The sequence below is a fragment of the Desarmillaria tabescens genome (genome assembly GCF_030435595.1).
Source record: "Desarmillaria tabescens strain CCBAS 213 chromosome Unknown EV420scaffold_91, whole genome shotgun sequence".
NCBI lineage: Eukaryota > Fungi > Basidiomycota > Agaricomycetes > Agaricales > Physalacriaceae > Desarmillaria > Desarmillaria tabescens.
The window spans coordinates 81050-105876 of record NW_026848390.1 but is presented as its reverse complement, the minus strand read 5'-3'; the positions used below and the strand labels follow the sequence as shown (position 1 = coordinate 105876).

Genomic DNA, 24827 nt, shown 5'->3' with positions numbered 1-24827 from the left:
GTGAAGCTTGAGCAGCGGTGCAACAGAGGACATAGGTATCCTACTCTTGAAGTTGGAATCTCACACATCCCCGAAGCCATGTCGTAATAATGCGAAACCGAACATTCTTCAATGTTAGAAGATGGCAATATATATCGCAGCAGATACGGTCTAATGTCATGGTTTGTCACTCATCAGCGCGGTGGCAACACGGAGTTTAGAGGAGGAATTGGAATTCTAGGCCAGGCCCGGAATTCTATGAGCTATGTGACCTTGATACTGATGCTGATGTCGATCGGGGGGGCTTAGATACACATTGGTACTCGTTCTCGGTTGGCAAGTCGGAAACGCGACCAGGGGCAGATGCGGTGGCGTTCAGGGTGGGGAAAAGTACCACGCGCACTCCCGTTGTAGTGATTGCATACTCAAGATCAACTCAAGATTGCATACCCTCTGATATTGAGGACACTTTAGCTTCCGTTGTTCATGCTTAATATTGAACTACTGTAGAAATGACTCAGAATTGCTTAAATTTCAGCATGAACACAATACGAAGGCGTGGTGATAACCAGGTCCAGATGATATAGCAGCTGGCGAGCCCTATGAGCCATACCGAAGGCCATAGGAAAAGGTACTTGTCCCCGACTTTGTGTCTGACCTCGGCTCCCTCGGCACAACACTGATATACACCCCGACTTAGGTAAGCCTGTGTGACATCAGTCTACAGAAAACTGTTACGAAAGACCCTCTACTGACTTCTTCTCGCACCACAAACTTGTGTTCGACCCATATGACCTCGGAGCAGCTGTTGCAAACGATAGAGTGACATCTGAATTCCATTTACTTGTCTGTTATTGCGTAGACGCCGCAGCGGCATTTGTGCACCCACACCGAATGGTCCAAATCTTTCATCAACGGTTCCTTATCAAAATCAAGATAACCTGTACCAGCCGAGGCTTCCTGTATTTCTCTTTGGAAGGATATTTACATCATACCTGTGTCACGGAACAGAATCTGACAAGATAAAATAAGCCTCTTTGATCTACCGTTACTTGCATCTATGCAGGCTCGGCTTTCCTTGCGAAATGAATTCTTGTCTGGGCGGTGCTATAGAAGCATCTTGTGTTATGCCGCCTTGATTTCTGGGAGAGGCGCCAGTGACCGAAATATGGAGATAATTTGGTAAAAATCTGCATCTCATGAGGACTCCAGCTTGAGAAATCCATCCTATTTAACCTAAAGATGTGTGCTGTTTCTAAAGGCACCTCTCGTCGTTCCCCATCACTGGTCTTACTCTTTCCCTTATTCTTGCAGCTTTGCAATACAACTGTACCATGGTTGGCTATACTAACTACTCTTATGACGACAGACTCGCTGTTTTCAAATGGGCAGGATTATGGACGCTCGCTGACTACAATGCTACTAGCATTAATCAACTTAGTACGCTAACTTGGACAGACGACCTGACGGCCAACGTAACCTTCACTTTTCCTGGTGAGATCCTGTGACGACATAACTCTGAGTCTCTTGCGAAATGACATTTACTCTTTTTCAGTACCAGCTAATGCGTTCTACTATTACGGAACTGTTCACTGTTGTGGGGCATTGTATGCCATATATACTGACTATGATCCCGAAAATCCCAAATTCGACACCATCGACGCTGTCGACAGAACTGACGATGGAAAAATTCCTCCAGTGAGTGTGAGCATCCATCCATTTGCACTATCATTCTCACCATACACGCAGGTCATCCTGTACCATAAATCCTTTGATCAGCTAGGAATACACGAGATAATCATAACCAACCAGAACGATCCACGGGGACCTTCACAGTTAACGGTGGACAAAATTGTACTCCAGGCTGAAGATAAGAATGTTACCATTGCTACAGAATTATTGACGTCGACATCCGGAGCATTATCCTCCTCCTTCATCTCTGTGACCTCGTCTACCACCCCGGCGGTATCTCAATCAAGCGGAACCTCGCCTTCCGCTTCCCAAACCCCTATAGGTGCCATCGTCGGAGGAGTTGTAGGAGGCATCTCGGCCATCTCCCTTTGCTTAATTGTATGGTTTTTTAAGCGACATCGCCATCGTACACAGCCAGAGCATAACGACATGAATACGAGTTCCTATACCAGTCCCCATCAACAGTCCCCATTCATTATATCTCACCCAAATACGCCTATCCCTACCCCGTATACCGTGATGGAAGCCACCTCTCACCGTATGTCAAAGGGTGGAAGAAGAGCTTCAGTGACTGCTGGACCTTCAATTTCGAATGCACCGTTGGGACAGGCACACCCCTCTTCATCACGTATGGCCTCCGGTGAACGCTGGCCTCAGCGGGAAAATGATGCGGGTCGGATAGACACTGATGATGGTGGCAACAATACTGTAACGTTCCCGCCTGGGTACGAGGATATTGTCAGTGGTGGACATGTTGAACAGCTTATCACTAGAGGTCCAACCCTCTAGTAGAGGGACGTTGATTCGTAGGTTGCCTACACCTGAGGTTCGAAGGCCTCCCCCCTCGGAAAGCGGGCCTTCTTGAGCTTCTTGACAACCTTCTCGCGAACTCGTCCCGTTTGATGAGGACAACCCTCCGCTCATTATTCCATATTTTCTTTCTATTTCAGGTGTATGTAGACGTGTAAGTTACCTGCTGTAGCACTTATTTAAGTTTCGAGAAAGTGGTTGTTCTCATTGGTCCTCCAATACTACGACTTGTATTTCAATGTAGAGCATGTACGGATTATATACTTATTGTCGGAATCCAGCAAAACAAGTCTTTCACATGCGTATCGCTATCTTCCTTTCACGCACTGAAAGCGGGGAGCCCTCGCGAGCACTACAAGACGTTCCTTCAATGCATTTAAGTCAGCCCTTCACTCTTCGTGTTTCGCTCCCTCCATTTCCTCCGTAATAACTGCCACCCAACGCTGGCGTGAACCGTTTGTTAACACAAAAATGTTTAGCTCAGGCATACTGAACATCGATGACTCCAACATCGAGAACACCGATTAGTGCGGAATGGATCCCACACTGGGAAATGCAACCATATGCTATAACATGGCTCAAAGTTAGTCCAATCAACTACCTCCCAATTACTTACTAACCTTTCGCCAGATAGATCTCCGGGCCTCACGATAGTCGTCGCTCCCATGGCGATTTGGTCCCATTATGCGAGTTAGTCTTCATGGAGATTGGTATCGAAACTACTGCTGCTGGATCTATCATCTGTGTCAATTTCTCTGGCTCATACACGTGCAACCAGATGGCGCCTAATTTTAGAAGCCGTCGTCCCAAACGTGGGTAACTGCTAGGGTGACGTATGCGAATGGGGAGGTGACATACGTGGTGCGAAGGTAGGCCCTTTTACTACCTTATGCCCTCTTTTAATGAGATTTTGTAGTAGAATATTGATGAGTTTGAGCACGACGTTAAAGGACGCCCAAAGACGCGGGAGGCATCATATTAAGTATCGGAATGACTTCATGAAGGCGGACATAATATGCCTCGGCCGTAACACATATGATGCTGGATACGTGTCAACCAGGCAGTCTGCAGACATTAGCTCTGTGTGCATTATCACGGTTTCGTTCAGTGGCGATGCTTTCGTCGCTGAGATCTGGTGAGAGGCTTGAACTGTCGGGATACATTAGTACTCGATAGTAAATTCAATACGTGCTTTATCTCAATTACCGGTCTGCGTAGATGTGAGAAATTTAAGTTATCAGTGCAGTAGTGTCGCTTTCTCGGAAAGAGAGCCATGGGAGGGAAGAGACAATCAACTTGCGGATAATCCTGTTGAATGTGAACTTGAAGGTCCGGGGCAACGGCCCGCTCGGAGGGTGAAATTCCCACCTATCGGAGTCGGGAGCGGGAGCGGAATCAGAATTCCTCTTTTCGTCCACCACCATCCGAGGATACGCACCGACTTGGGCACACAAAGCCTCGATCGACCACCAGCGTCCCTCGTCTCCTCGTCTTTGCTCGATCGAAGATGCGTACGTAAACAACAGCTCATCGACATCGCCCGTCAAGGTTTTGTTCGATTTCTTGGCGCGTAGATTCCTCGATTTGCACCTCCAACGGTAGCAGTCTCTCAACCTGAACGACGCTAGGGCTCGGTTCGCATAGACAACGCGTCAGCGTATCAATTTAGAAGAGAAGGTGGGGTGAGGCACAAAATTTAGCATTTTGTAGGCGGACGGCAGGGATGTGGGGTAGCTGTGGAGTTCAGATGGGAGAATGTCTTTCACTGTACGACTCCGCGTACGTCCACCATTCTCATCTCGCTGAAATCTCACTGATATTTCATCTAGTCCAGTTCATGATGGTCTTCCGATGCTCGAGGCAGCCTGTTCATGTCATCGAGGAAAAGACTATCAAGAAACTAGACGTCGTTATCACATTCCAACAAGTTCAAGGAAAAGCTGTCCACCGGCGGTCTCCTTCGATGCATAATCGGGCCAGGACTCGGCACCAGCATGACAAGAGATATCTTTACGCGTTCTTTCTTCAAACTTCATCGACATCGATCATCCCTCGCCTCCTCCAGGGCTCCGTCTCCTTGATCTACATCAATTCGAAGACGGCATCACCATCAATCAGTACTGCGTTTGTCATTCTTCTCGCGACACTGCTATGCATTAATATTTCCCATACATGTTCGGCCGTTCGACCCGTATGTATGATAGTCCAATCTTCCCAAACATGAGACTGACATAACTTCCCAAGCCAACAACGACCTGTTGTACGATGATATGGATGGCGAGAAAGCAGTCGTGTCCTTTCTCCCAACGGCATGCTTCGACCGCTTGTCCTCTGTACAACGAGACCGAACACCAACCGCAATTTGTCAGACCGGTGTGCTAGCACAGGTTTCCTACTCTGCGTGCCCTCCGACGTATGGCTCGTTTGACCAAAAATGATATGATTCACCTGGTCTCTGTCGGACTCTAAACCTACCTACACCGACCAATCCAAATGTATCCTCCTCGAGAGGTGGTTCCATCTTCATCTTCCAATAAGATGCTTTGTTGCCCTAGCCGCTATGTCTCGCATTCCTGCTGTGCGATGCAACAAAAGGGCCTCTAAGGCCATATTCAGATCACTCAAATCACTTGCGGAGCCCAGACGACAACGATATGAGCAAAGCTAAGAATGCAGGGTCGTGAATCAGAGGAATGCGTGGTGAGGATGGTTAGTACTTTCTCCCTCTCCGTTTTACTCTCAGCTGTACTCACTTCGCTACAGTTCAATTGGGGATCCAATTTCCGACCAACGTGACTTGCCTCTTGCGCCCTCAAGCATGTTCTTCACGGAATTCAAAGATACCTGAGCGTCTTGCGGATTTAAGGTTTACCGAGGACTATTTGGCAGATTCAAGTGAACTCGAAGCGACATACGAACGAAGGGCGCAAATGGGAGGGAGGAATGCGCTTAATGCAAAATTTGCGGTGTTTCACGGTCTATGTTTCACAGTCTGCACTGCGTACACGTCCTCGTCATGCTCATACAGATCACTCGCATCGAGTACAAGGCTGTGCTCTGCATATGAAAACGAAGTCTCGTCTCGTCTACCGCCATCGTTCAAGCCATTTAGATCGTCTCCACCGTAAGCTACCCCTCTTACCAGGAAAGCACAGCGTCTTTAGCTAATCCTTCCCAGGGAGACATTCGGCCTCATTCTCGCCAGACAATTGCTAGCCACGCGTCGTAATATCTATGCCAGGCCGACGCGGTTAACTGTTACGCATGCCAGTGATAATATGTCGGCTGGGAGCCGCTCTCAGGATATCCGTCTGGTACCAGACAGTTATCACAATTGGTGTTGGATACTTCACTTGCGTCAGGATCTTGCGCGTTACCAATGTTCAGCATACCATTGAACACAATACAGCAACCGTGATATCGACTATGTTGAAACAAGCTCATTATTTCTGCTGGGGAGGAAACTGGGAGGGGCGGAGAAGGAAGATAAGAAACAGGATTCATCATTGTGCTACGATTCCTAGGTATGTCCACGATCCTCGTTCGGTTGAACAAGTATTGATACCACTTTCATGTGTAGTTCACGATGGTTAAAGAAGGTTATCAAAAGCACGAGTCCTTCACATACGTGTCGCTATCCTCCTTCCGACGCGCAGGGAGCCTTACCAGCCCTGCAATACCATCTGCGTTCAAATCAGGCTGCTGGCTCTTCGTTCTTGTCTTCTTCCCATTTCAATATCCACCAGCTGCTGCTGTGAACCGTTTGCTAGTGCAAAAAAGTTTAGCCCTAGCGTACTGCATAACGGCGATTCCAGTGCCGAGAATATCAACCAGTGCGGAATGGAACTGACAAGGAACGCGACCATAACTCACCCATATGCTATAACGTGACTATGTTAGTTCGACTCATTACCGGTACCTCCCAATTACTTACTGGCTTTTGCCAGATTAACCTCCAGACCTCATAATAGTCTTTACTTCAGGCTTGGCGCTTTCGGTAGTCCTCATTAGCGTCGATACCACCGTCGCCGGTGCTGTATGCTCCGGCTCATATGCGTGTGATAGTAGTGATCGGTACATCAATTCATGCAAATGGGGAAGTGATGTATGCGTGCGAAGGTAGGTCTTTATTACGACCCAAGGCCGCCTTTCAATGATATTTTGTTGCACAGCTTTGATGGACACCCAAAGACACTAGAAGGTCGGAGTAATTTCATGAAGGTGGAAATTCTTTGCTTTGGCCATAATGCATATGTGATACTGGCTACGCATCAATCCGGTCTTCCGTGGACATCTCTGCACCCATTATCACGGTCTGAGGCTTGAATTAATATCGTCGGAGTATTTTAGTGCTTGATAGTACATTTATTTATATAATGCATGGAATCTTGATTACTAGCCTACGTGTCGATACGAGTGATTTCAGTTATCAGTAGAGTAGTGTTGCCTTCTCGGAAAGAGAGCCATGGGAGGGAAGGGGCAATCAACTCGAAGGGCGAAATTCTCACCGATCGGGAGCGGAATCAAAACTACTCTTTTCGTCTTTCACCACCATCAAGGATAGGTATCGACTCGGCAATACACGTACAAAGTCTCGATCGACCACCAGCGTTCCTCGTCTGCTTGTTTTTACTTGATAGAAGATGCGTACGCGAATAGCAGCTCGTCGCCTGTCAAGGCTTTGTTCGATTCCTTAGTGCGAGGATTCCTCAATTTGCACCTTCAACGGTGGCGGTCTCTCAACCTGAACGACGCTAGGGATCGGTTCGCATGGACGACGCGTCAGCGTGCCAGTTTTGAACAGAAGGTTGAGTGAGGCACAGAATTTGGTATCCTGTAGGCAGAGGGGGAGGCAAGTGGTTGTAGAGAAGGGAGGTAAGTGAAGAGGACTGATCGTACTGGAGGTGGCCGGCGTCGTGAGGGCTATGTATAGTTCAGCTGGAGAATGCCCTTCGCTGTACGACTCGTACGTCCGCCATTCTCATCTCACTGAAATCATATTGACGTTGCATTTAGCACAGTTCCTCGAGGCAGCCTGCTCATGTCATCGAGGAAAAGGCCACTGAGAAGCTAGACGTCACTATCGCATTCCAATGACTCCGAAGACAGCCATTCACTGGCAATCTCCTTTGACGCGTCGTCATTTGTTGATTTGCGCTGGGACCCGTCACTGGCACTACAAGAGATATCTCCACGACAACAGCAGTCATTGTCCCTCATTTTCCCTATCTCTTTGATCTACATCACCAAACCTTTTTAAGACAACCTCACTATCAAAACAATACTGCGTCCGCCGCTGTCCTCAGGCTCGCGATACCGCTACGCATTTCCCATACATGTTCGGCCGTTCGACCCGTATGTATGATGGTCCGATTTTCCTAAACATGAGACTGATATAGCTTCCCAAGCCAAAGGCGACATGTTGTACGATGATATGGATGGCGAGAAATCGGCGGTGTCCTTTTCCCCCAACGGCATGCCTACCGGCCGTTTGCCCTCTCTCTGTACTTACGAGACCGAGCACCAACTACAATGTGTCAAGGGCCTTGAAGCCTAGACGACAGCAACGTGAGCGAAGCTAAGCAGAGGGACGTGAATTAGAGGGGAACGTGCTGGGATGGTTAATACTTTCAGGCTCGTCACGGTCGGCCTGATCCCGTAAACATTCATCCAGTACTGTTTGGACCTTGGGTGGATTCAATTGGATGCGAAGCAACATGATGTGTACAAGCGGGAAGGGGAGACATGTGGCCTGATGCGAAAATTTTCGATGTTTCACAGTCTATTTTTCGTAGTTCATACTGCGTGCACATCCTCGTCTTGCTCATACAGGTCACTCGCATAGAGTACAAGGCTGTGTTCTGCATAAGAAAACGAAGTCTCATCTTATCTACCGCTATTGTTCAAGCCTTTCAGATCGTCTCCACCGTAAGCTAACCCCTTCCTAGCATGAAAGTACAGCGTCGTCAGCTAATCCTCCGCAGGTATACATCCGGCCTCATTCTCACCAGGTACTCGCTAGCTGCGTGCCGTAATAACTATGTCAGGCAGACGCGGTTAACCGCTACGCATGATAATATGTCGACTGGATATCCGTCTGGCGCTAGGCAGTCATCGCAACCAGCGCCGAATACGTCACGACCCTACACGTCATCTGTATCTAGCATGCAACCATTCAGCGCAACGGAGCAACCGTGATATCAACCACATGGGGATTGCTCAATCTCTTAATCAACTACTAGTACGTATCTATGCCTGGTTTATATCCACTGAAGGCTGATTCCTGTTCCTTTACTAGTAGCTCGTCGAAGTCTTCACTTCTGGGTTGACTCCACCCTGACCATTCACTGGCAGGACCTCAGACTCAACTAGCAAAGTAGTGGTTTGGGAAGTCGCAAGCCAGGCTACCTAGTACATTAACGGCTGGACGGCTCACCCGCTCTAGTCGATGTAGAGTTGAGAAGCCTAAGTTGTATACTACAACGGTAGTATTGAAGGGGAGTCATCAGGCGATCCGAAACACCGATCAAAAACTTCTCCCTCCTCCCACCAATGACAACCAATATTCCTCGCCTGTGCACCGAGCAACGCACACTTCAAAAGCCCCTTCCCATGGCCAGATTTCGGGTACCTCCAAGAGTAGCGGTTCCTCAACTTGAATAGGACTCGGACTCCGGACCGACGCGATAGGGAGATAGCTGGGAGGAAGGGAGGTACGGGATTCGGCATCGTGTGCCTAAGACAGAGGACCGGCCATGGGTAGGAAGGGGCGCACCTATGACTGTTCGTCGTCCTGAGGGGTGTATTGCTAGTGAAGCAAATTTTCTCATGGAGCTCCAGCGGTGACCTTGACAACAATCGTGCTCCGTCAAAGCTCTCCAAATCTTATGTAAGTCTACTATCCTTTTCTCGCTGAAGTCGTACTGATGGTACTGATGGTACTTTCATGTGCAGTTCATAACGGTCAAAGAGGGTCGCCAAGAAGCTTGAGTCATTCATCGAACGGTCGCCATCCCCTTTTCACGCGTCGTCTGCCCCTCGTGCTCAAATCAACCTGCCGTCTCCTTGTCGTCCAGTTCTTGCATATACCAACATCTACGCACCATGCACGAATGGCGCCTGCTAACTGTACTGGCCGTCTGTCTTCTTCATACCAACGCGTCGACTCATACGTGAAAAATTTCTAGCCGGGCTCTAAACCTGTACCAGCTAGTCCGGCCGCTTCCTCACCAGACAGTCCCGCCTCCATTCCTGATGTATTCCTGTCGCGGGAAGGGCCTCCCACTTCATATTCGGATCCTGGCCTGCTAACACAGACCTTCCGTGCTCCATGATGAAGTTGGATCCATAGTGAATGACCTTTTCAACAGGGGACGTCGAGATTTTTATACGCCACAACGAAGGTCGATGCTTGTTCACTCCTTCACCTCGTAGTTGCCTACTACTCACTCTCCGTCAGATCTAGATACCATCAACTTCGGTGCCTCTATTGGGTTGCGCTCGTAGTGTACCAGCTGGCCGTTAAATCCATTGTAGAAGACTCCTGCGTCGATGTCGTATCATATTTGGTACCGCCGGAGTTGCTGCACCTGATTTCAGAGGTAGACTAGGCTGTGCCAAGCAGTCTGCGATGTTTTCTCTCTCGATGCAATACATCGACATTGTATCATTTTCTTCCTTCGCCATCTTGAATATATCTCTGGAGGATGAATGCTAATCGATAATTCTCAAGAACGTAACACGAGTGATCTGTTTCCTGTCATCACGGCGGCTCCATCACGGAGGATTACAGCACGCTATCATTGGCTGTATGGCTGTGACTTCAATTCCGACTCACGATCCAGGAGTACTGACGACTAATGAAACCTACTTCCTTCCTTCTTCATGATTTATTCAATTTTGAATCAATGTCGTGGTTTGTCACTCATCAGCGCAGTGCAACATGGAGTTTGGAAGAGGAATTGGAATCCTAGGCCAGGCCCGGAATTCTATGAGCTATGTGACTGTGATGCTGATGCTGATGTCGATCCGGGGGGGCTTATTAGATATTGATATTCGTTCTCGGTTGGCCAGTCGGAAACGCGACCAGGGGCAGACGCGATGGCGTTCAGGGTGGGGAAGAGTGCCGCGCGCACTCCCGTTGTAGTGATTGCATACCCTCTGATACTGATGACGCTTTAGCTTCCGTTGTTCATGCTTAATATTGAACTACTGTAGAAATGACTCAGAACTGCTTAAATCTCAGCGTGAACACAATACGAAGGCGTGGTGATAACCAGGTCCAGGTGATATAGACTGGCGAGTCCTATGAGCCATACCGAAGGCTATAGGAAAAGGTTCTTGTCCCTGACTTTGTGCCTGACCTCGGCTCCCTCGACACAACACTGATTGATACACCCCAATTTAGATAAGCCTGTGTGACATCAGCCTACAGAAAACTGCTACGAAAGACCCTCTACTGACTTCTGCTCGCACCACAAACTCGTATTCGACCCATATGACCTCGGAGCAGCTGCTGCAAGCGATAGAATGATATCCGAATTCCATTTACTTGTCTGTTATTGCGTAGACGCCGCAGCGGCATTTGTGCACCCACACCGAATGGTCTAAACCTTTCATCAACGCTTCCTCATCAAAACCAAGATGACCCTGTGCCAGCCGACCATCCTGTAACTCTGTTTGGAAGGATCTTGACATCATACCTGTGTCACGGAACAGAATCTGACAGGATAAAATAAGCCTCTTTGATCGAGAAAAGAAGGTTGATCTACCGTTACTTACATCTATGCAGGTTCGGCTTTCCTTGTGAAAGAAATTCTTGTCTGGGCAGTGCTGTAGATAGATAGATAACCGGCCTAGGTCCCAACAGGAGCGCCGAAGCATCTTGTGATATGCAGCCTTTATTTCTGGGAGCGACTCCGCCGATCGAGCTATGGAGAGAATTTGGTAAAAATCTGCATCTCGTTAAGACTCCAGCCTGACGATGAGGAGAAATGCTAACAGTGTCGTGCTCTCCATGCCAAGGTGGTGTTACTGGCGCCAGCCAAGGAAATCGATTACAAGTCCAAATTGAATTTCCCGCCTTACGAATGATCGATATCAATGTTTCTATTTTCTATTTTCAAATTTTCATGCTTCAAGCTTACTTACTGTGAGACTTGTACTAAAAAATCCTTTGGTATTTGCGAACTTCTGTCATGTCTTAAGCTGAAAAGCTCAACAGGTGGTTTCTTGGTTGTAATACTTGGGTTGTACTGGCCTGTTTCAACATCGTTTAGTATTTACTTGACCCCTGATTGCAATCATGATACTTACTCAGGCGGTTTGACTCCATGCTATTTAACTCAAAGATGCTGTGTGTTGTTTTTAAAAGCCTCTCTCGTGGTTTCTCATCACTGGTCTTACTCTTTCCCTTACTCTTGCAGCTTCACAATACAACTTCGCCATGGTCAGCTATAGTAACTACTCTTATAGCCTCGAAAACCTGGATGTTTTCAAATGGGAAGGGTCATGGGAACTCAGTGCATATGATGCTTCTAGCGTTAATGAGGTTGGGGTAATGGCTTGGACACAGGACCTGACAGCCAACGTAACCTTCACTTTTCCTGGTGCAGACCCTGTGACATACCTCTTGTGAAATGACATTTACTCTTTTTTTTTTTCAGCACCAGCTAATGCTTTCTACTATTACGGCATACCTCGCTGCTGTGGGGCATTGTATGCAATATGTATCGACTGTGATCCCGAAAGTTCCAAATTCGAGAAGATCAACGCTGTCAACAGCACTGACGATGGTAAAAATCCTCCGGTGAGTGTGAGCATCTATCTGGACCATCCATTTGCACTATCATTCTCACCACACATGCAGATCATCCTGTACACCAAATCCTTTGATCAGCTAGGAATACATCAGATAATCTTAACCAACCAGGACGACGCACGGGGGCTTTCGGAGTTAACGCTGGCCAAATTTGTACTCCAGATTGAGGATAACAATGTTACTGCTACAGAAAGCTTGACGTTGACGTCTGGAGCATCCTCCTTCTCCTTCATCTCTGTGACCTCATCTACCACTCCGGCGCCGGTATCTCAATCAACCAGAACCTCACCTTCCCCCACAGGTGCCATCGTTGGAGGAGTTGTAGGAGGCGTCGCGGTCATCTCCCTTTGCTTAATTATATGGTTTTTTAAGCGACATCGCCATCGTACACAGCCAGAGCATAACGACATGAATACGAGTTCCTATATCAGTCCCCATCAACAGTCCCCATTCATTATATCTCACCCAAATACGCCTATCCCTACCCCGTATACCGTGATGGAGACCACCTCTCATCATATGCCAAAGGGAGCAAGAAGAGTTTCAGTGGCTGCTGGACCTTCAATTTCAAATGCACCATTGGGACAGGCACACCCCTCTTCATCACGTATGGCCTCCGGTGAACGCTGGCCTCAGCGGGAAAATGATGCGGGTCGGATAGACGCTGATGATGGTGGCAACAATAGTGCCGCAACGTTCCCGCCTGGGTACGAGGATATTGTCAGCGGTGGACACGTTGATGGTGAACAACCTACCACTAGAGGCCTAACGTCCCTCTAGTAAGTAGAGGGACGTTGATTTGCAGGTTGCCTACACCTGAGGTTCGAAGGCCTCCTCCCTCGGAAAGTGGGCCTTCTTGAGCTTCTTGACAACCTTTTCATGAACTCGTCCAGTTTGATGAGACCAACCTTCTACTCGTTATTCCATATTTTCTTTCTATCTCAGGTGTTTGTAAACTTGTAAAGTTACCTGCCGTAGCGCCTATTTAAGCTTCGAGAAAGAAGTGGTTGTTTTCAGTGATCCTCCAATACCACAACTTGTATTTCAAAGTAGAGCATGTACAGAATATGATCCTTATTGTCGGAATCCAGAAGTACGGTTCATTCACATGTGTATCGCTATCTTCCTTTCACGCATTGAAAGCGAGGAGCCTTACGAGCACTACAAGACATTCCTTCGCGTTTAAGTCAGCCATCTGCTCTTTGTACTTCGCTCCCTCCATTTCTTCCGTAATGTCCGTATGAGAGGCTTGAACTGTCGGGATAGTACGTTAGTGTTTGATAGTAAATTCAATACGCGATTTAGTATCTCCATCACCGGCCTGCGCGGATGTGAGAAATTTAAGTTATCAGTACAGTACATAGTGTCGCCTTCTCGGAAAGATAGCCATGGGAGGGAAGGGACAATCAAGCGGATAATCCTGTTGAATGCTAAGGGCAACGGCTCGCGAAACTCCCACCGATCGGAGTCGGGAGCGGGATCAAAACTCTTCTTTTCGTCTTCCACTACCATCCGAGGATAAGTATCGACTCGGGCACACAATTGCCTCGATAGACCACAACCGTCCTCGTCTGCTTGTTTTCGCTCGACCGAAGATGCATACGCAAACAACGGCTCATCGTCCGTCAAGGTTTGTTCGATTCCTTGGCGTGGGGATTCCTCAAATTCACGTTCGACGGCGGTGGTCTCAGCTTGAACGACGCTAGGGCTCGGTTCGCATAGACGGTGTGTCATTGCTTCAATTTTAAGCAGAGGATGGCCTCGTAGGAAGCAAGGCACATAATTTGGCATTTTATTGAAGTGGAAAGAGGGACGAGAGGGAAAGGGTGATTGTAGAGAAGGGAGGAAGAAAGACGACCATGCTACGAGTAGTTGGCGTCCTGAGGGTCGTGCGTGGTTCAGCTGGGAGAATGTTCTTAGCTTTACAACTTTTTGGTATGTCCGTTATTCCTATCTCGTTGTAATCGTATTAACATTGCATCTAGTACATGATGGTCATCTGGTGTCCGAGGCAGCCTGCTTATCTTCATCAAGAGAGGGTGGCCGAGAAGCTCGGTGACATCACTATCACATTCTAACGAATCCGAGGATATCGATAAGCCGTTGAAACGTTCACTGACGGTTTGTTTTTGACGTTCCCTCGTCTATTGATGTGGGTCGGGGTCCATCACCAGTACTACGAGGGATATCTTTACGCGCCTGGCTCCCGCTCCCTAGACCTACATCGCAGAAACTTTTGAAGACAACCTCACCGTAGGATAATACTCCATCCAGTGTTCTTGCCACACCATTACGCATAATCATTCCCCATACATGTTCTGCTACTCGTCCCGAATACACGATAGTCCTGTTTTCCCAAGTACGAGACTTAGAATGTAGCTTCCAGGCCAACAGCGACGAGTCGTAGAATATGGATGGCGAAGACAGCGATGTCCTTTTCTCCAGCCGACATGCCCATACCGGCTGCTTGTCAGGTTCTCCTTTCTCTCTCTATACGTCGAGACCAAACACCGTCCACATTTTATCAAACAAGCGTGCTACCACAGGTTTCATACTCTGTGAATTTTAATCAGTATTCCCTCCAACGCATCGCCTACCGATCTGTCCGGAAATGATATGATTCGTCTGGTCTCAGCCGGACTCTGAAACTACGCCCTCCAGCGCGCGTCCTCCCCCGATAGTTCCGCTTCCATCTCCTGATGAGACGTTTTGATGCCCAACTCCTATGCTTGAAATTCCTATTCGTTTTACAACAGGAGCGTCTCAAGAGTCAAAGCCCGTATTCAGATCCCAGCTTGACTTCAAATCACATCCGGAGCTCAGACAATGACGACATGTGCGAACTTGCTAAACCAATGAGTGTGGATTAGAGAAGAAGGTGCTTGGGACGGCAAGCATTTTCCTTTCCGTTCTGCTTTCAGCTGTGCTCATTCCCACTACAGTCCAATTAATCACCCGCCGGCGATCCAATCTCCAACCAAAGCGACTTCTCTCCTGCGCCCTCAGCGTTTCAACCCCAAGCACATTCTTCACAGAGGGTGAAGAAAGCAAGCTTGCGCCTGGTCTCTCAACCATTTACCCAGGACTGTTTCGTCCTTGGGTGGATTCAATTGGACTCGAAGCGTCATGGGTGCAAACAGGAGGCAGAAACGTGGCTAACGCAACAATTTCGGTGCTTCGCAGTCCATGCTTCACAGTCCAGACTGCATACACGTCCTCGTCGCGCTCATACAGATTGCTCGCATGGAGTACAAGGCTGTATTCTGCATAAGAAAACGAAGTATCATCTTTTCTACCGCCATTGTTCAAGTCTTTCAGATCGCTTCCACCGTAAGCTACCCCCTCTTACCAGCGTTTAGCTAATCCTACCCAGGTATACATCCAGCTTCATTCTCGCTAGGCAATTGCTAGCCATCTGTCGTAATATCTATGCCAGGCCGACGCGATTAACTGCTACACATGATAAGTCGGCTGGGAGACACTCAGGATATCCATCTGGCGCCAGACAGTTATCGCAACCAGCCCTGGATTTCATCATTGTATTGTGCACATTTTGTTTTCACACAAATTCTCAACTGTCCGGTGTGAAGCATACTCGTAGTACCGATCCAGTAGTAGCGGCAGTTGCGGGGTCCCCGACTCTTTCCCTTTGGGCGAAGAAACGGGATGTATCCACTTGTTCAAGCTGAATTAGAATACGACCCGATAAATTATGGGAAAGTGGTGCGAAATCTAAATCTAATCTGATCATGAGCGCACTCTTTCCCTCCATTCGACGACCTTGTCGGTTTTGCGTTTAAGGTCGGGACCCCTCCCGTGCTTTTATTTTACTTTTATTTTTACCGATCTTGGCTTTGCACCACCACCTCCTCAGCCTCCTCCTGCGTACTTTACTATGAAATATACCTCGTTCGAACTGCGCCATCACGTTCCTTCCAACCGCTGCGCCTATTTTCCAACACCCTTTGCCGGATTGGTGCCGCGCCTCCCCCTTGCTAGTGGCACTCGCTGCCCGTGAGTTTAGGTGAATCGGACCGGATGGACCGACTCTTGGATGTGGCCTTGTTTGGCAACACATCCCTACACATCCACCATCACGGTTTCTTACTGCAGGCTAAAAGAGACTTGCCATTTTCGAGCGAATTCTTGACCCGGGGCGATGGTAATCATAAGATGCGTGTATACATAAACTCCATCTAGGTCAGTCTATCCAAGAGCACATCATGCCACCCAGTGGTGTTGACTATCAGTTACAAGGGCCTTCGACTTCTAGCCAATATCGTTCTGACGTGTTGATTAAGAGCTCTATGACGCTCGATGGTACTGGTGTCCCCACATTAACTAAACATGTCCTCAAAGGCGTCGAAGCTGACCTCAGGTTCAGTACCAGAACCACCCGCTTGGACGACTTCCTCGATACTTTCTTTCCCAAATGCGATAGTTCCTCCGCTCTTCTCAATACCCTGAAAGGCATAGGAGCGTACGATGCGTCCGCTGGTCGATGGAAATCTCTCCCTGCCCAACCTCGGGGTTCTGAACTGCCGTATTATATTGCATTTGCTGACGCGGCGAACGCTGTTGGCCAGGCGGCGTGTGGCGAGAACGAAGCTCCAAAGCGTTTTTGGCTAGACCGGCATTCATCGAAACCCAAGTCGTTCACACACGCGGCTGCTAATCGCCCTGATGTAGTGAATGTTTTAGGAAACAAGGACGACTGGGAAACGCTGAGTGAGGCTATCCTTAAAGCCGAAGTTTGTGATGTGTTCAAGCATTGTGCGGAGATGGACGAAACTGACTGTCTCTATACAGAACAATATCCCGGAGTCTGGTCCCGATACGGTAGGTAATCGTCATTTCATGAGCTCTTCCGCACACTTATCGTCAAATCCATTGCATAGATGGACCAAATGACGGTAAGAACGTTGGAGACCGTCACGAATTTTGCTAAATGTATGCCGCCTTTAGCTGAAGAAGATTCAGGTATCGTGGGTCCGTACCATTGTGCCTGTCGAGATCAAGCCGAAGACGGTGGTCAAGCTCGAAGAAGCACAAAAAACAATCACGCAGCTCTGTGGATATATGCGACAGATCCTAAGAGAGCAGTATGATCGCTAATATGTATTTGGGATGATTCTCTTCCACTCGAGTCTGTCTCTGTGGTACTGCGACCGCTCGGGCTTGGTGGGAGCTGATAGTAACATCGACATCCACAATGTATGAGCCTCAATAGTACCCGCCCGAAGATACATATTCTCACATTTGTTTCAGGAGCCGGACAAGTTTATCCGAGTGATAGCGCATTTCTCCACCGCGGATCCTTTCCAATTAGGCTGGGATAGGACCATGAAATTATACAGGGGACTCTCAGAGAAGGCTGTATATTCCCATTCCCCAGAGATACCTTTAAATTACTTTGAAATACTACCCTCACTGCATCTCGTTCGATGGCTCATTACAGTGCGTAATGCGGACGCTAAACCACATTTTCTCGTCACGATCCGTGCGCTCAGCGTCGCTCGGTCAGAAATAATGTGCGGACGTGGAACTCTTGTCTGGCTTGCAATGGATTTAGCGAAAAAAGAGGTGAGGGAAAACATTATGCGCAACGTACAAATATTCTCACTCGCTCCTTAGGTTGTCGTTCTGAAGCAAAGTTGGAGACCGTTGACATCAACGTCTGAAAATGATTTTCTATGAGATTGCTGGGCCCGGTGACCATATTAGCCGCGTCTACTTGAATCACGAGGTTCCGGGAACTAGGACATTTTCCGACCTTCGAAAGGATGTGCATACCTATCCTTTTCATCAGAGGTCTACTAGCCAAGCAAGTAAAACAGCGAAACGAAAAGCGACACCGGATGAGGTGCTGCATGTCAATGTCATCAGTGGTTTGCGCGATTTTTTAGACTTTCCTGTCACCTCAGAGACGGTAGTGGAGCGTGTATTGACGCGATTGGTTCTCAAAGACTATGGATGGCCGCTAAAGGTTTTACTAACCATGAAAGAGTTTTTGACGACGGTGCATGGAACTTTTCTTGGTAAGATTCGTCTCAACCCTCTTTGTTTTTTTATGACAACTAATGATTGTCATCAGGTAACATGTTGATATGCCTGGCCAAGGACGAAAAAACGGGTCTGTTGAAGTTGTTTGATACGAACGGGCGAATCAGCGACATGGATCATTCCAAACATGACATGGATTACCATGATCCAGGCCCTCTTCAAGACAACATGCAAGTTGACATCCCGCTTCCAAAAGTGATTGAAGTATACAAGTATCCGCCGATGTCGGATGGTCTGTCGGACTTGTTCGCCTCACTTCCTTCAAGCATGGATGACACGCAGTTGGTGACTTACTATAAGGCTCTTCTCAAGTCTCTTTCAATAGAAATCAAAAGGAGTAATACACGCATTGTGAGTTTTTCGACAATCGTTTTTCAGATTTCTGATGAACTCGTGTACAGACAATCGCACCTAAGGATGTTCATATCTTCATAACGCCTGAGGTCAGTCGCCACACGTTTCGTTACATAACCACTCTTAACATAGTCCCGCAGACAAAGATGCCTCCTTCTTTTGCCAGTCATGTTGCTCAACACGGTGAACGTACGGTAAATACTTGTCGTTGTTATTCCCCTTCATGTTCATTGACTAATTATAGAAATATATAAACAGGGCACCTTACCGTATATCAGTCACAAAATTCTTGACAAGGCGGTGAATGTTGTTCATGTCGCCATCCACGACATGGAATCCTTTTTTTGGGTGGTGATATATATATATGCCTCACATGTGCAGGTCCTGGTGGACCATTGCAACATGCGCTCAAGTCCCTGTCCGAGGCTGATGACAACGACACCTACGAAACGAGAAAAATCCGTACCCTCGTTTATTTCTTCTTTGATGCCCCTGAGAGCGACATCCTGTATAATAAGAGGAAGCTATTCGACAATCCCGGTCCAGAACATCTCCAAGAACATGTACTCGACTACTTTGATCCATATTTTGAACCGCTGAAGCCGGTCATCCTGGAATGGTGGCATATCTTGAATCTGGCATACCACTTCAGAGATGGCTTTGAGTACAGGTTTCCGATCCTTCCTTTTCAACGCGCCATCGAGGAAGCTCTTCAGCGGCTTCCGGACAACTACGAGGAGATCACCGGAGTCACTGCTTTCTATGAGGCGGAGCGTTCTCGACGGGAAGGAGAGCTGGATTTGATTCGAAAGGCCTTGACAGAGTGTGATGTGCTTGAGACCACAGACACTGGTCCCGTGTGGGATAGCCCGGAGCGGCCCAAGACGCACGTTGGTGTCGGCAGCTACGACCAAGGTTTCGTTTCGGTACCTGTGTTGTACGACACCCCTTCTTCGCCTACGTCTCTTCCCAAGAGTAAGAAGTTCCGTGCTGCAGGCGACCATGCATGGTACGTCGACGCCTTTCTCACTCGGTTTTCCTTTCTTATTATCTTCTAAAAACAGAGGCGGGGAGAGGGCACGGGCAACCCAAATAGTCTATAGCAAAGAAATCAAAGACCAGATATGTGGAAATAATACTAAGAATGACAGAAGAGAATGATACAAATGACACATGCAGTATGAACGGTAAGGGTTGCAGAATAAATAACAAACAGGACAGCAAGCGAATAGTACACCTTTTTGTACAGTCCGGTTGACCACGGCGACTGCAACGCGGACAGGGAGCCTCATGACAGAGAGTGTGAGTACCGTAAAGGAGCCTCGCACCCAGTCCCGTAGGACGCTCTGGAACAGGCTTTCGTAAATTTAGCCTGCCATTTTCGGGTATCGTTGGTAGGCGCTCCGAGGGTGCGAAGGAAGACGACGCCGTAGAAAACGAGGGCGAAAGCGGGGGAGGATACTCGTCGTCACCGCATTCCAACGACTCTAAGGAACAGTCGTTCATTGACAGCCTCCTTTGAAGCTTGAAGCCTCGTCTTTGTTGATACAGACTAGGACCCGTCACCAGCACGAGAGTTATCTTTATGCATTACTCCTTCGACTCGATATGCTTTCCAAGACAATCTCATCCTCAAGTAATACTCTGTTAGTAGGGAATGAGCCCGACAACCATAGCTTACCCATATACGCTCCATGTTAGTATCATCTATTCCCTCCCAATGACTTACTGACTTTTTACCAGGTAGATCTCTCGACCTCACGATAGTCTTCGCTCCCTTAGCGTCTCGGTCCCAGTCCTCGTAGAGGTTGGCATCGATACCACTGCCGCTGCCGCTGTGCAAGTTCTCTCGCTTATACGCGTGTGACCAACCGCGCCAACTGCAAGGGCAGGAGAGTTTAGTACATCGATGCATGCAAATAGGGAGGTGGCGCGCGCTGTGCGAAGGTAGGTCTTTACGACGACCTGAGGCTGTCGTTTTACTGGCACTATATCGAACACCTTTGCATTGGCCATCATTCGATGCTGGATACGTATCAATCCGGCCTTCTACGGACATCTTTGCGTGCATTATCACGATCTGAGAGGCTTGAACTGACGCTGTCGCCGGGACATTTTAACACTTGATAGTACATTTATTTAATACACGGAATCTTTGACCGCCAGCCTACGTGGATATGAGAGATTCAAGTTATCAGTACAATAATGTCGCCTTCTCGGAATGAGAGCCATGGGAGGGAAGGGCCAATCAACTCGGAGGACTAAATTCCCACCGATCGGAGTCGGGAGCGGGATCAGAACTCCTTTTCGTCCACCACCACCATCCGAGGATACGCATCGACTTGGGTACACAATACCTCGATCGACCACCAGCATTCCTTATCTCCTTGTCTTTGCTCGACCGAAGATGCGCACGCAAACAACGGCTCATCGCCCGTCAAGGTTTTGTTCGATTCCTTAACGCGGGAATTCCTCAATCTGCACCTCCAACGGTGGCAATGTCTCAACTTGAACGATGCTAGGGCTCGGTTCGCATAGACGACGCGTCAGCGAGTCAATTTTGAGTAGAAGGTCGAACGAGGCACAGAATTTGGCATCCTGTAGGCAGGGAGAGGGAGACAAGTGGCTGTAGAGAAGGGAGGTCAGTGAAGAGGACCGATCGGCATCGTGAGGGCTGTGTGCTAGCTCAGCTGGGAGAATGTCTTTCGCTGTACGAATCCGATTCCTAGTACGTCCACCATCTCATCTCGCTGGAATATTATTGACATTGCATCTGGTAGTCGTACAGTTTCTCGAGGCAGCCTGCTCATGTCATCGAGGAAAAGGCCATTGAGAAGCCGGATTCCAACAGCTTCAAGGAAAACCCGTTCGTTGGCAGTCTCCATTGATGCGTCGCTGGATGTGGGCCAGGACTCGTCACCAGCACGGCAAGAGATATCTTTTCGCGTTTCTTCTTCATCCCTCGCCTTCTCCGTCTCCTTGATCTACATCACCGAGTTTTTCAAATCCCTAAGTTTTACGCAACGAGTACGGCAGCAAGCGTGTCTCGTTGGCTGGCGGTCTCCTTTGGCACATTCCCTAGTCTATTGATGGACCCATCACCGACACTACGAGATATCTTTACGCGTCTCTTTTTCATTCCTTGCTTCCTCCGTTCTCTTGATCTGCACTGCCGAAATATACTTTCCAAGACGATCTCGCCATCAAATAATATTCACGTTCACCCTCCTCCCTGCTTCACCGCAGTACACCTTGGACCGGTATGATTCTTCCAAACAAGAGATTTAGCGTGCCGGGCCAACGGTGACATGTGACAAGTCGTATGACGATATGGATAACGAGAACAGGGCGATATCCTTTCTCCCAACGACATGCCTACCCACCACTCGTCAAGTTCGCCGTCCTCTCGCTGTACAGTGAGACCGAACACAAACCACAATCTATCAGACCGACTCTCTACCACAAGTTTCTTACTCTGCGAGCTTTTATCGGTGCTCCCTCCAACGCGTCGCCTCTCCAACCAAAAATGTTATGATTCACCTGGTCTCAACAAGACTCTGAAGCTATACTCGCCAGTCTGAGGCCTCCCCGCCAGATGTTTTGACTTCTGTCTCCTGATGGGAAGCGTTGGCCCAACCACTACATCTGACATTCCTGCTGTGCGATGCAACAAGCCACCTTCAATGCCCGTACTCGGATCTATCAGATCACATCCGGAACCCACACGACGGCGAGACCAACGCGATAGTAGGTGTGGAAGGAGGAAGGGAGGCCGAGAATTCGGCATCGTATAGGCGGAGGACCGGCCTTGGGTGGGAAGAGAGGGATATGTTCATGACTGTTCGTTGTCCGAGGTGTATTGTCTAGTGAGGTTGAGCTCCTGCAAGGGCTTGTTGTCGGGGTGTCTTTGAATATTTTCGTGCTCCGTCAAAGCTCTCCAAATTTTAGGTGAGTCTATCATCCTTATCCCGCTGAACTTGTACTGATGCAGATGATGATTTTATGTGCAGTTCATAACGGTCAAAGAAGGTCTCCAAGCTTCCAAGAAGCTTGAGTCATTCACCAAAGCCGTCGCCCTATCCTTCTTCCACGCGCCCTCCGTCCTTCGCGCCCCAGTCAATACCGTCGTCTAGTTCTTGAGTTCTTGCTCATGCCAATATCACACACGCGCCATGCATGATCAGCCTCCTGTTAACTGTACAGTCCATCGGTCTTCATACCAACGCATCTCTCCTTATCGACTCTCCGATGTCCACCCATGGCTCACAACGGCCCGTCCACTCAGTGGGCATGGATAGTAGGAGGCCACATCACCATCTGGTATCTTCTCATTTCGACTCACAACTCGGAGGTAACAGTTACAAGGAGAGGAGAAAAAATCCGTGTGAAAAAGCTCTGTCATCAGCTGATACTTACAGGCTGGCATAATCAATTTCCCGGCTGAAGATCATTGACCGGTGACCTCCGGCTAACCGGCTACCCAAGGCAATGCACAAACAGGTGCAACGCTCTTTCCGAACCACCACCGGTACCATGGCTATGAAACCTACTACATCGTCTTCTACGACCGCTGACTCCAAGTCGGAGGACTGGGTGGACTGGGTGTATCGCACCTATCCCGGCCGCACCCACCAGGAAATCCTCGATTTCTATGTATCTCAGTACGGTTCTGTCGAGGCTGGCTGACTCCGCCTTGAGGCGTTCCGCGCCAGTGTTTCAGGAACGGAGAAGCAGATCGGCGTGCGTACGCTCTTTTTCTTATGATTGCTCTGACTGATCTCTCCACTGACATTTAGCGCTATCCTACTCCTAACGAGGTCATGTACGTCGTTGATATCAATGACAAAGTCAAAATTGGCATATGGCGCGGAGATCTGGCAGACATGCGTCAATACCATTTCGCCTTTATCAACCCCGACTCTGGTCGACCGGTTCCAACACCCCGTGGCATCCATGTTTATGGAGTACGGCGTCCAGATGGAGGTGGGACAGCAGAGGAATTGATCTCGATTGAACGGGCCCTCGGCCTGAAAGTCAAAACCTTCAGCGAAGTCTTCATGATACCTGAGGGTACGGTATGTCGTGTTGTGGGACTGGAGAAAGATGTTCACTTCGCCCTTCCTATACATGATGACTTTGTCCTTGCCCCATTGAGGATCTTCAATAAGGTGATGATGCCCTCTTCTACTGACTTGGATGTATCTGCTGACAACTTCCTTAGGATTGTTGACCGCAATAACTCTTCAAGTTGTTCTTATTGTTTTTGATATTTAGTCATTGTGTAGTAAAATACAGTCGGACCCCTTTCTTGAGATGTCGGCTGGATTGTTATCATCAAATGTTTAACTACTTGTAAGCAACGAGGAACGTACCGAGCGAGAGAATTATGAGCGTTTCAGATCATAGAAGAATTCGATATCACGAGCCCTAGCAGCTAAATGAGTGACGAGAGGTAGATGCGCATAGACTCGGACTCACCCTGGGAGACGTGTATTCTTTGAACTCGCTCCGAAGCTCCCTTCCGATATCGACTTTTGAGCAGTTGAGTAGACTGGCCTGGGATGCGCGGGCATCATCGCTGAACTGTTTCGCGAGCTAGACATGGGTCCTTAAAATCGGTAGGCCGATGTGTGTCCTTTCGCCAGCGAAAACAGAACACTAAGCCATACAGATGGAGGTAGTCGACAGCCCAAGGTTCTATATCGTGGACTTTGACGATCTCGAGGTGCTTGACTCCCAGTTTACTAAGGATGTGAAAACACCTGCGTACACATGAGTAAGGATGCAGCTTCGACGAGCCGCTAGGAAAGGAACAAGAATCAGTTTTCAGTCGATATGAACGAGGTATAGATACGTACTGGTAGTTGATTGAGATATTGCGCTTATCACAATGTAATTGATATCCTCTTTGTTGCGTTAGGTTGAATGGTCATATGCTGAATATCGGCGATGGATAGGATCCTGAAGCGAATGAAGTATCCAGCAGCTGTTGCGATAACTGCCTAGCGCCAGACGGATATCCTGAGAGCGGACAAAATACTTGGCGAGCAGCTGGTGTGTATCTCATTCGGAGAAATGAAATAGCCCTTGTACGAGTCGTATCTATTGC

At 48.4% G+C, this 24827-nt stretch overlaps 9 protein-coding genes across 9 annotated transcripts; 6 read left to right on the top strand and 3 right to left on the bottom strand.

Moving 5' to 3' along the window:
• Positions 1 to 1163: 1163 nt before the first annotated feature.
• EV420DRAFT_1769586 (uncharacterized protein) lies at positions 1164 to 2737 on the top strand. Its single transcript, XM_060481036.1, has 3 exons — positions 1164 to 1473; positions 1535 to 1677; positions 1729 to 2737. Exons 1-3 carry the CDS (start codon positions 1314 to 1316, stop codon positions 2458 to 2460), a joined length of 1035 nt encoding a protein of 344 aa, XP_060323107.1. The 5' UTR covers positions 1164 to 1313; the 3' UTR covers positions 2461 to 2737.
• A 2282-nt stretch (positions 2738 to 5019) lies between these two features.
• EV420DRAFT_1203766 (uncharacterized protein) lies at positions 5020 to 6182 on the top strand. Its single transcript, XM_060466348.1, has 4 exons — positions 5020 to 5190; positions 5245 to 5605; positions 5660 to 6005; positions 6062 to 6182. The coding sequence occupies exons 1-3, from the start codon at positions 5175 to 5177 to the stop codon at positions 5877 to 5879; spliced, it is 597 nt and encodes a 198-aa protein (XP_060323106.1). The 5' UTR covers positions 5020 to 5174; the 3' UTR covers positions 5880 to 6005; positions 6062 to 6182.
• On the top strand, positions 5968 to 6946 carry EV420DRAFT_1584910 (uncharacterized protein). The gene is made up of 4 exons (XM_060474775.1): positions 5968 to 6005; positions 6062 to 6396; positions 6465 to 6600; positions 6654 to 6946. The coding sequence occupies exons 2-4, from the start codon at positions 6375 to 6377 to the stop codon at positions 6805 to 6807; spliced, it is 312 nt and encodes a 103-aa protein (XP_060323105.1). The 5' UTR covers positions 5968 to 6005; positions 6062 to 6374; the 3' UTR covers positions 6808 to 6946.
• A 3767-nt stretch (positions 6947 to 10713) lies between these two features.
• Positions 10714 to 11586, bottom strand: EV420DRAFT_1316346 (uncharacterized protein). The gene is made up of 4 exons (XM_060468684.1): positions 11483 to 11586; positions 11263 to 11435; positions 10945 to 11202; positions 10714 to 10894 (listed from the first exon to the last, which is right to left on the bottom strand). Exons 2-3 carry the CDS (start codon positions 11362 to 11364, stop codon positions 11029 to 11031), a joined length of 276 nt encoding a protein of 91 aa, XP_060323104.1. The 5' UTR covers positions 11365 to 11435; positions 11483 to 11586; the 3' UTR covers positions 10714 to 10894; positions 10945 to 11028.
• A 185-nt stretch (positions 11587 to 11771) lies between these two features.
• Positions 11772 to 13357, top strand: EV420DRAFT_1584895 (uncharacterized protein). Its single transcript, XM_060474774.1, is given in 4 exon segments — positions 11772 to 12089; positions 12147 to 12289; positions 12350 to 13301; positions 13313 to 13357. The coding sequence occupies 3 exon segments, from the start codon at positions 11927 to 11929 to the stop codon at positions 13079 to 13081; spliced, it is 1038 nt and encodes a 345-aa protein (XP_060323103.1). The 5' UTR covers positions 11772 to 11926; the 3' UTR covers positions 13082 to 13301; positions 13313 to 13357.
• Positions 13358 to 13430: 73 nt separating this feature from the next.
• EV420DRAFT_1486494 (uncharacterized protein) lies at positions 13431 to 14035 on the bottom strand (the record flags this gene model as incomplete). The annotated part of the gene is made up of 2 exons (XM_060470400.1): positions 13431 to 13555; positions 13657 to 14035. 2 exons carry the CDS (start codon positions 14033 to 14035, stop codon positions 13431 to 13433), a joined length of 504 nt encoding a protein of 167 aa, XP_060323102.1.
• A 2489-nt stretch (positions 14036 to 16524) lies between these two features.
• On the top strand, positions 16525 to 19776 carry EV420DRAFT_1753070 (uncharacterized protein; the record flags this gene model as incomplete). Its single annotated transcript, XM_060480436.1, has 12 exons — positions 16525 to 17052; positions 17111 to 17140; positions 17200 to 17214; positions 17267 to 17403; positions 17449 to 17515; positions 17570 to 17884; positions 18000 to 18339; positions 18396 to 18715; positions 18766 to 18807; positions 18859 to 18912; positions 18963 to 18987; positions 19100 to 19776. The coding sequence occupies 12 exons, from the start codon at positions 16525 to 16527 to the stop codon at positions 19774 to 19776; spliced, it is 2550 nt and encodes an 849-aa protein (XP_060323101.1).
• A 1623-nt stretch (positions 19777 to 21399) lies between these two features.
• Positions 21400 to 21857, bottom strand: EV420DRAFT_1486492 (uncharacterized protein; the record flags this gene model as incomplete). Its single annotated transcript, XM_060470399.1, has 2 exons — positions 21400 to 21702; positions 21750 to 21857. The coding sequence occupies 2 exons, from the start codon at positions 21855 to 21857 to the stop codon at positions 21400 to 21402; spliced, it is 411 nt and encodes a 136-aa protein (XP_060323100.1).
• A 1394-nt stretch (positions 21858 to 23251) lies between these two features.
• EV420DRAFT_1486491 (uncharacterized protein) lies at positions 23252 to 23948 on the top strand (the record flags this gene model as incomplete). The annotated part of the gene is made up of 4 exons (XM_060470398.1): positions 23252 to 23379; positions 23431 to 23458; positions 23515 to 23793; positions 23940 to 23948. 4 exons carry the CDS (start codon positions 23252 to 23254, stop codon positions 23946 to 23948), a joined length of 444 nt encoding a protein of 147 aa, XP_060323099.1.
• Positions 23949 to 24827: the final 879 nt, after the last annotated feature.

Coding starts and splice junctions, on each gene's coding strand:
- EV420DRAFT_1769586 (XM_060481036.1), top strand. CDS start 1,314: ATGGTTGGCTATACTAACTACTCTTATGACGACAGACTCGCTGTTTTC. Junction 1,474..1,534: donor CGTAACCTTCACTTTTCCTG/GTGAGATCCTGT, acceptor ACTCTTTTTCAG/TACCAGCTAATGCGTTCTAC. Junction 1,678..1,728: donor ACGATGGAAAAATTCCTCCA/GTGAGTGTGAGC, acceptor CCATACACGCAG/GTCATCCTGTACCATAAATC.
- EV420DRAFT_1203766 (XM_060466348.1), top strand. Junction 5,606..5,659: donor CCATTTAGATCGTCTCCACC/GTAAGCTACCCC, acceptor AATCCTTCCCAG/GGAGACATTCGGCCTCATTC.
- EV420DRAFT_1584910 (XM_060474775.1), top strand. CDS start 6,375: ATGTTAGTTCGACTCATTACCG. Junction 6,397..6,464: donor GTTAGTTCGACTCATTACCG/GTACCTCCCAAT, acceptor TCTTTACTTCAG/GCTTGGCGCTTTCGGTAGTC. Junction 6,601..6,653: donor AGTGATGTATGCGTGCGAAG/GTAGGTCTTTAT, acceptor TTTGTTGCACAG/CTTTGATGGACACCCAAAGA.
- EV420DRAFT_1316346 (XM_060468684.1), bottom strand. CDS start 11,364: ATGCTTCGGCGCTCCTGTTGGGACCTAGGCCGGTTATCTATCTATCTA. Junction 11,203..11,262: donor AAAGCCGAACCTGCATAGAT/GTAAGTAACGGT, acceptor TTATCCTGTCAG/ATTCTGTTCCGTGACACAGG.
- EV420DRAFT_1584895 (XM_060474774.1), top strand. CDS start 11,927: ATGGTCAGCTATAGTAACTACTCTTATAGCCTCGAAAACCTGGATGTT. Junction 12,090..12,146: donor CGTAACCTTCACTTTTCCTG/GTGCAGACCCTG, acceptor TTTTTTTTTCAG/CACCAGCTAATGCTTTCTAC. Junction 12,290..12,349: donor ACGATGGTAAAAATCCTCCG/GTGAGTGTGAGC, acceptor CCACACATGCAG/ATCATCCTGTACACCAAATC.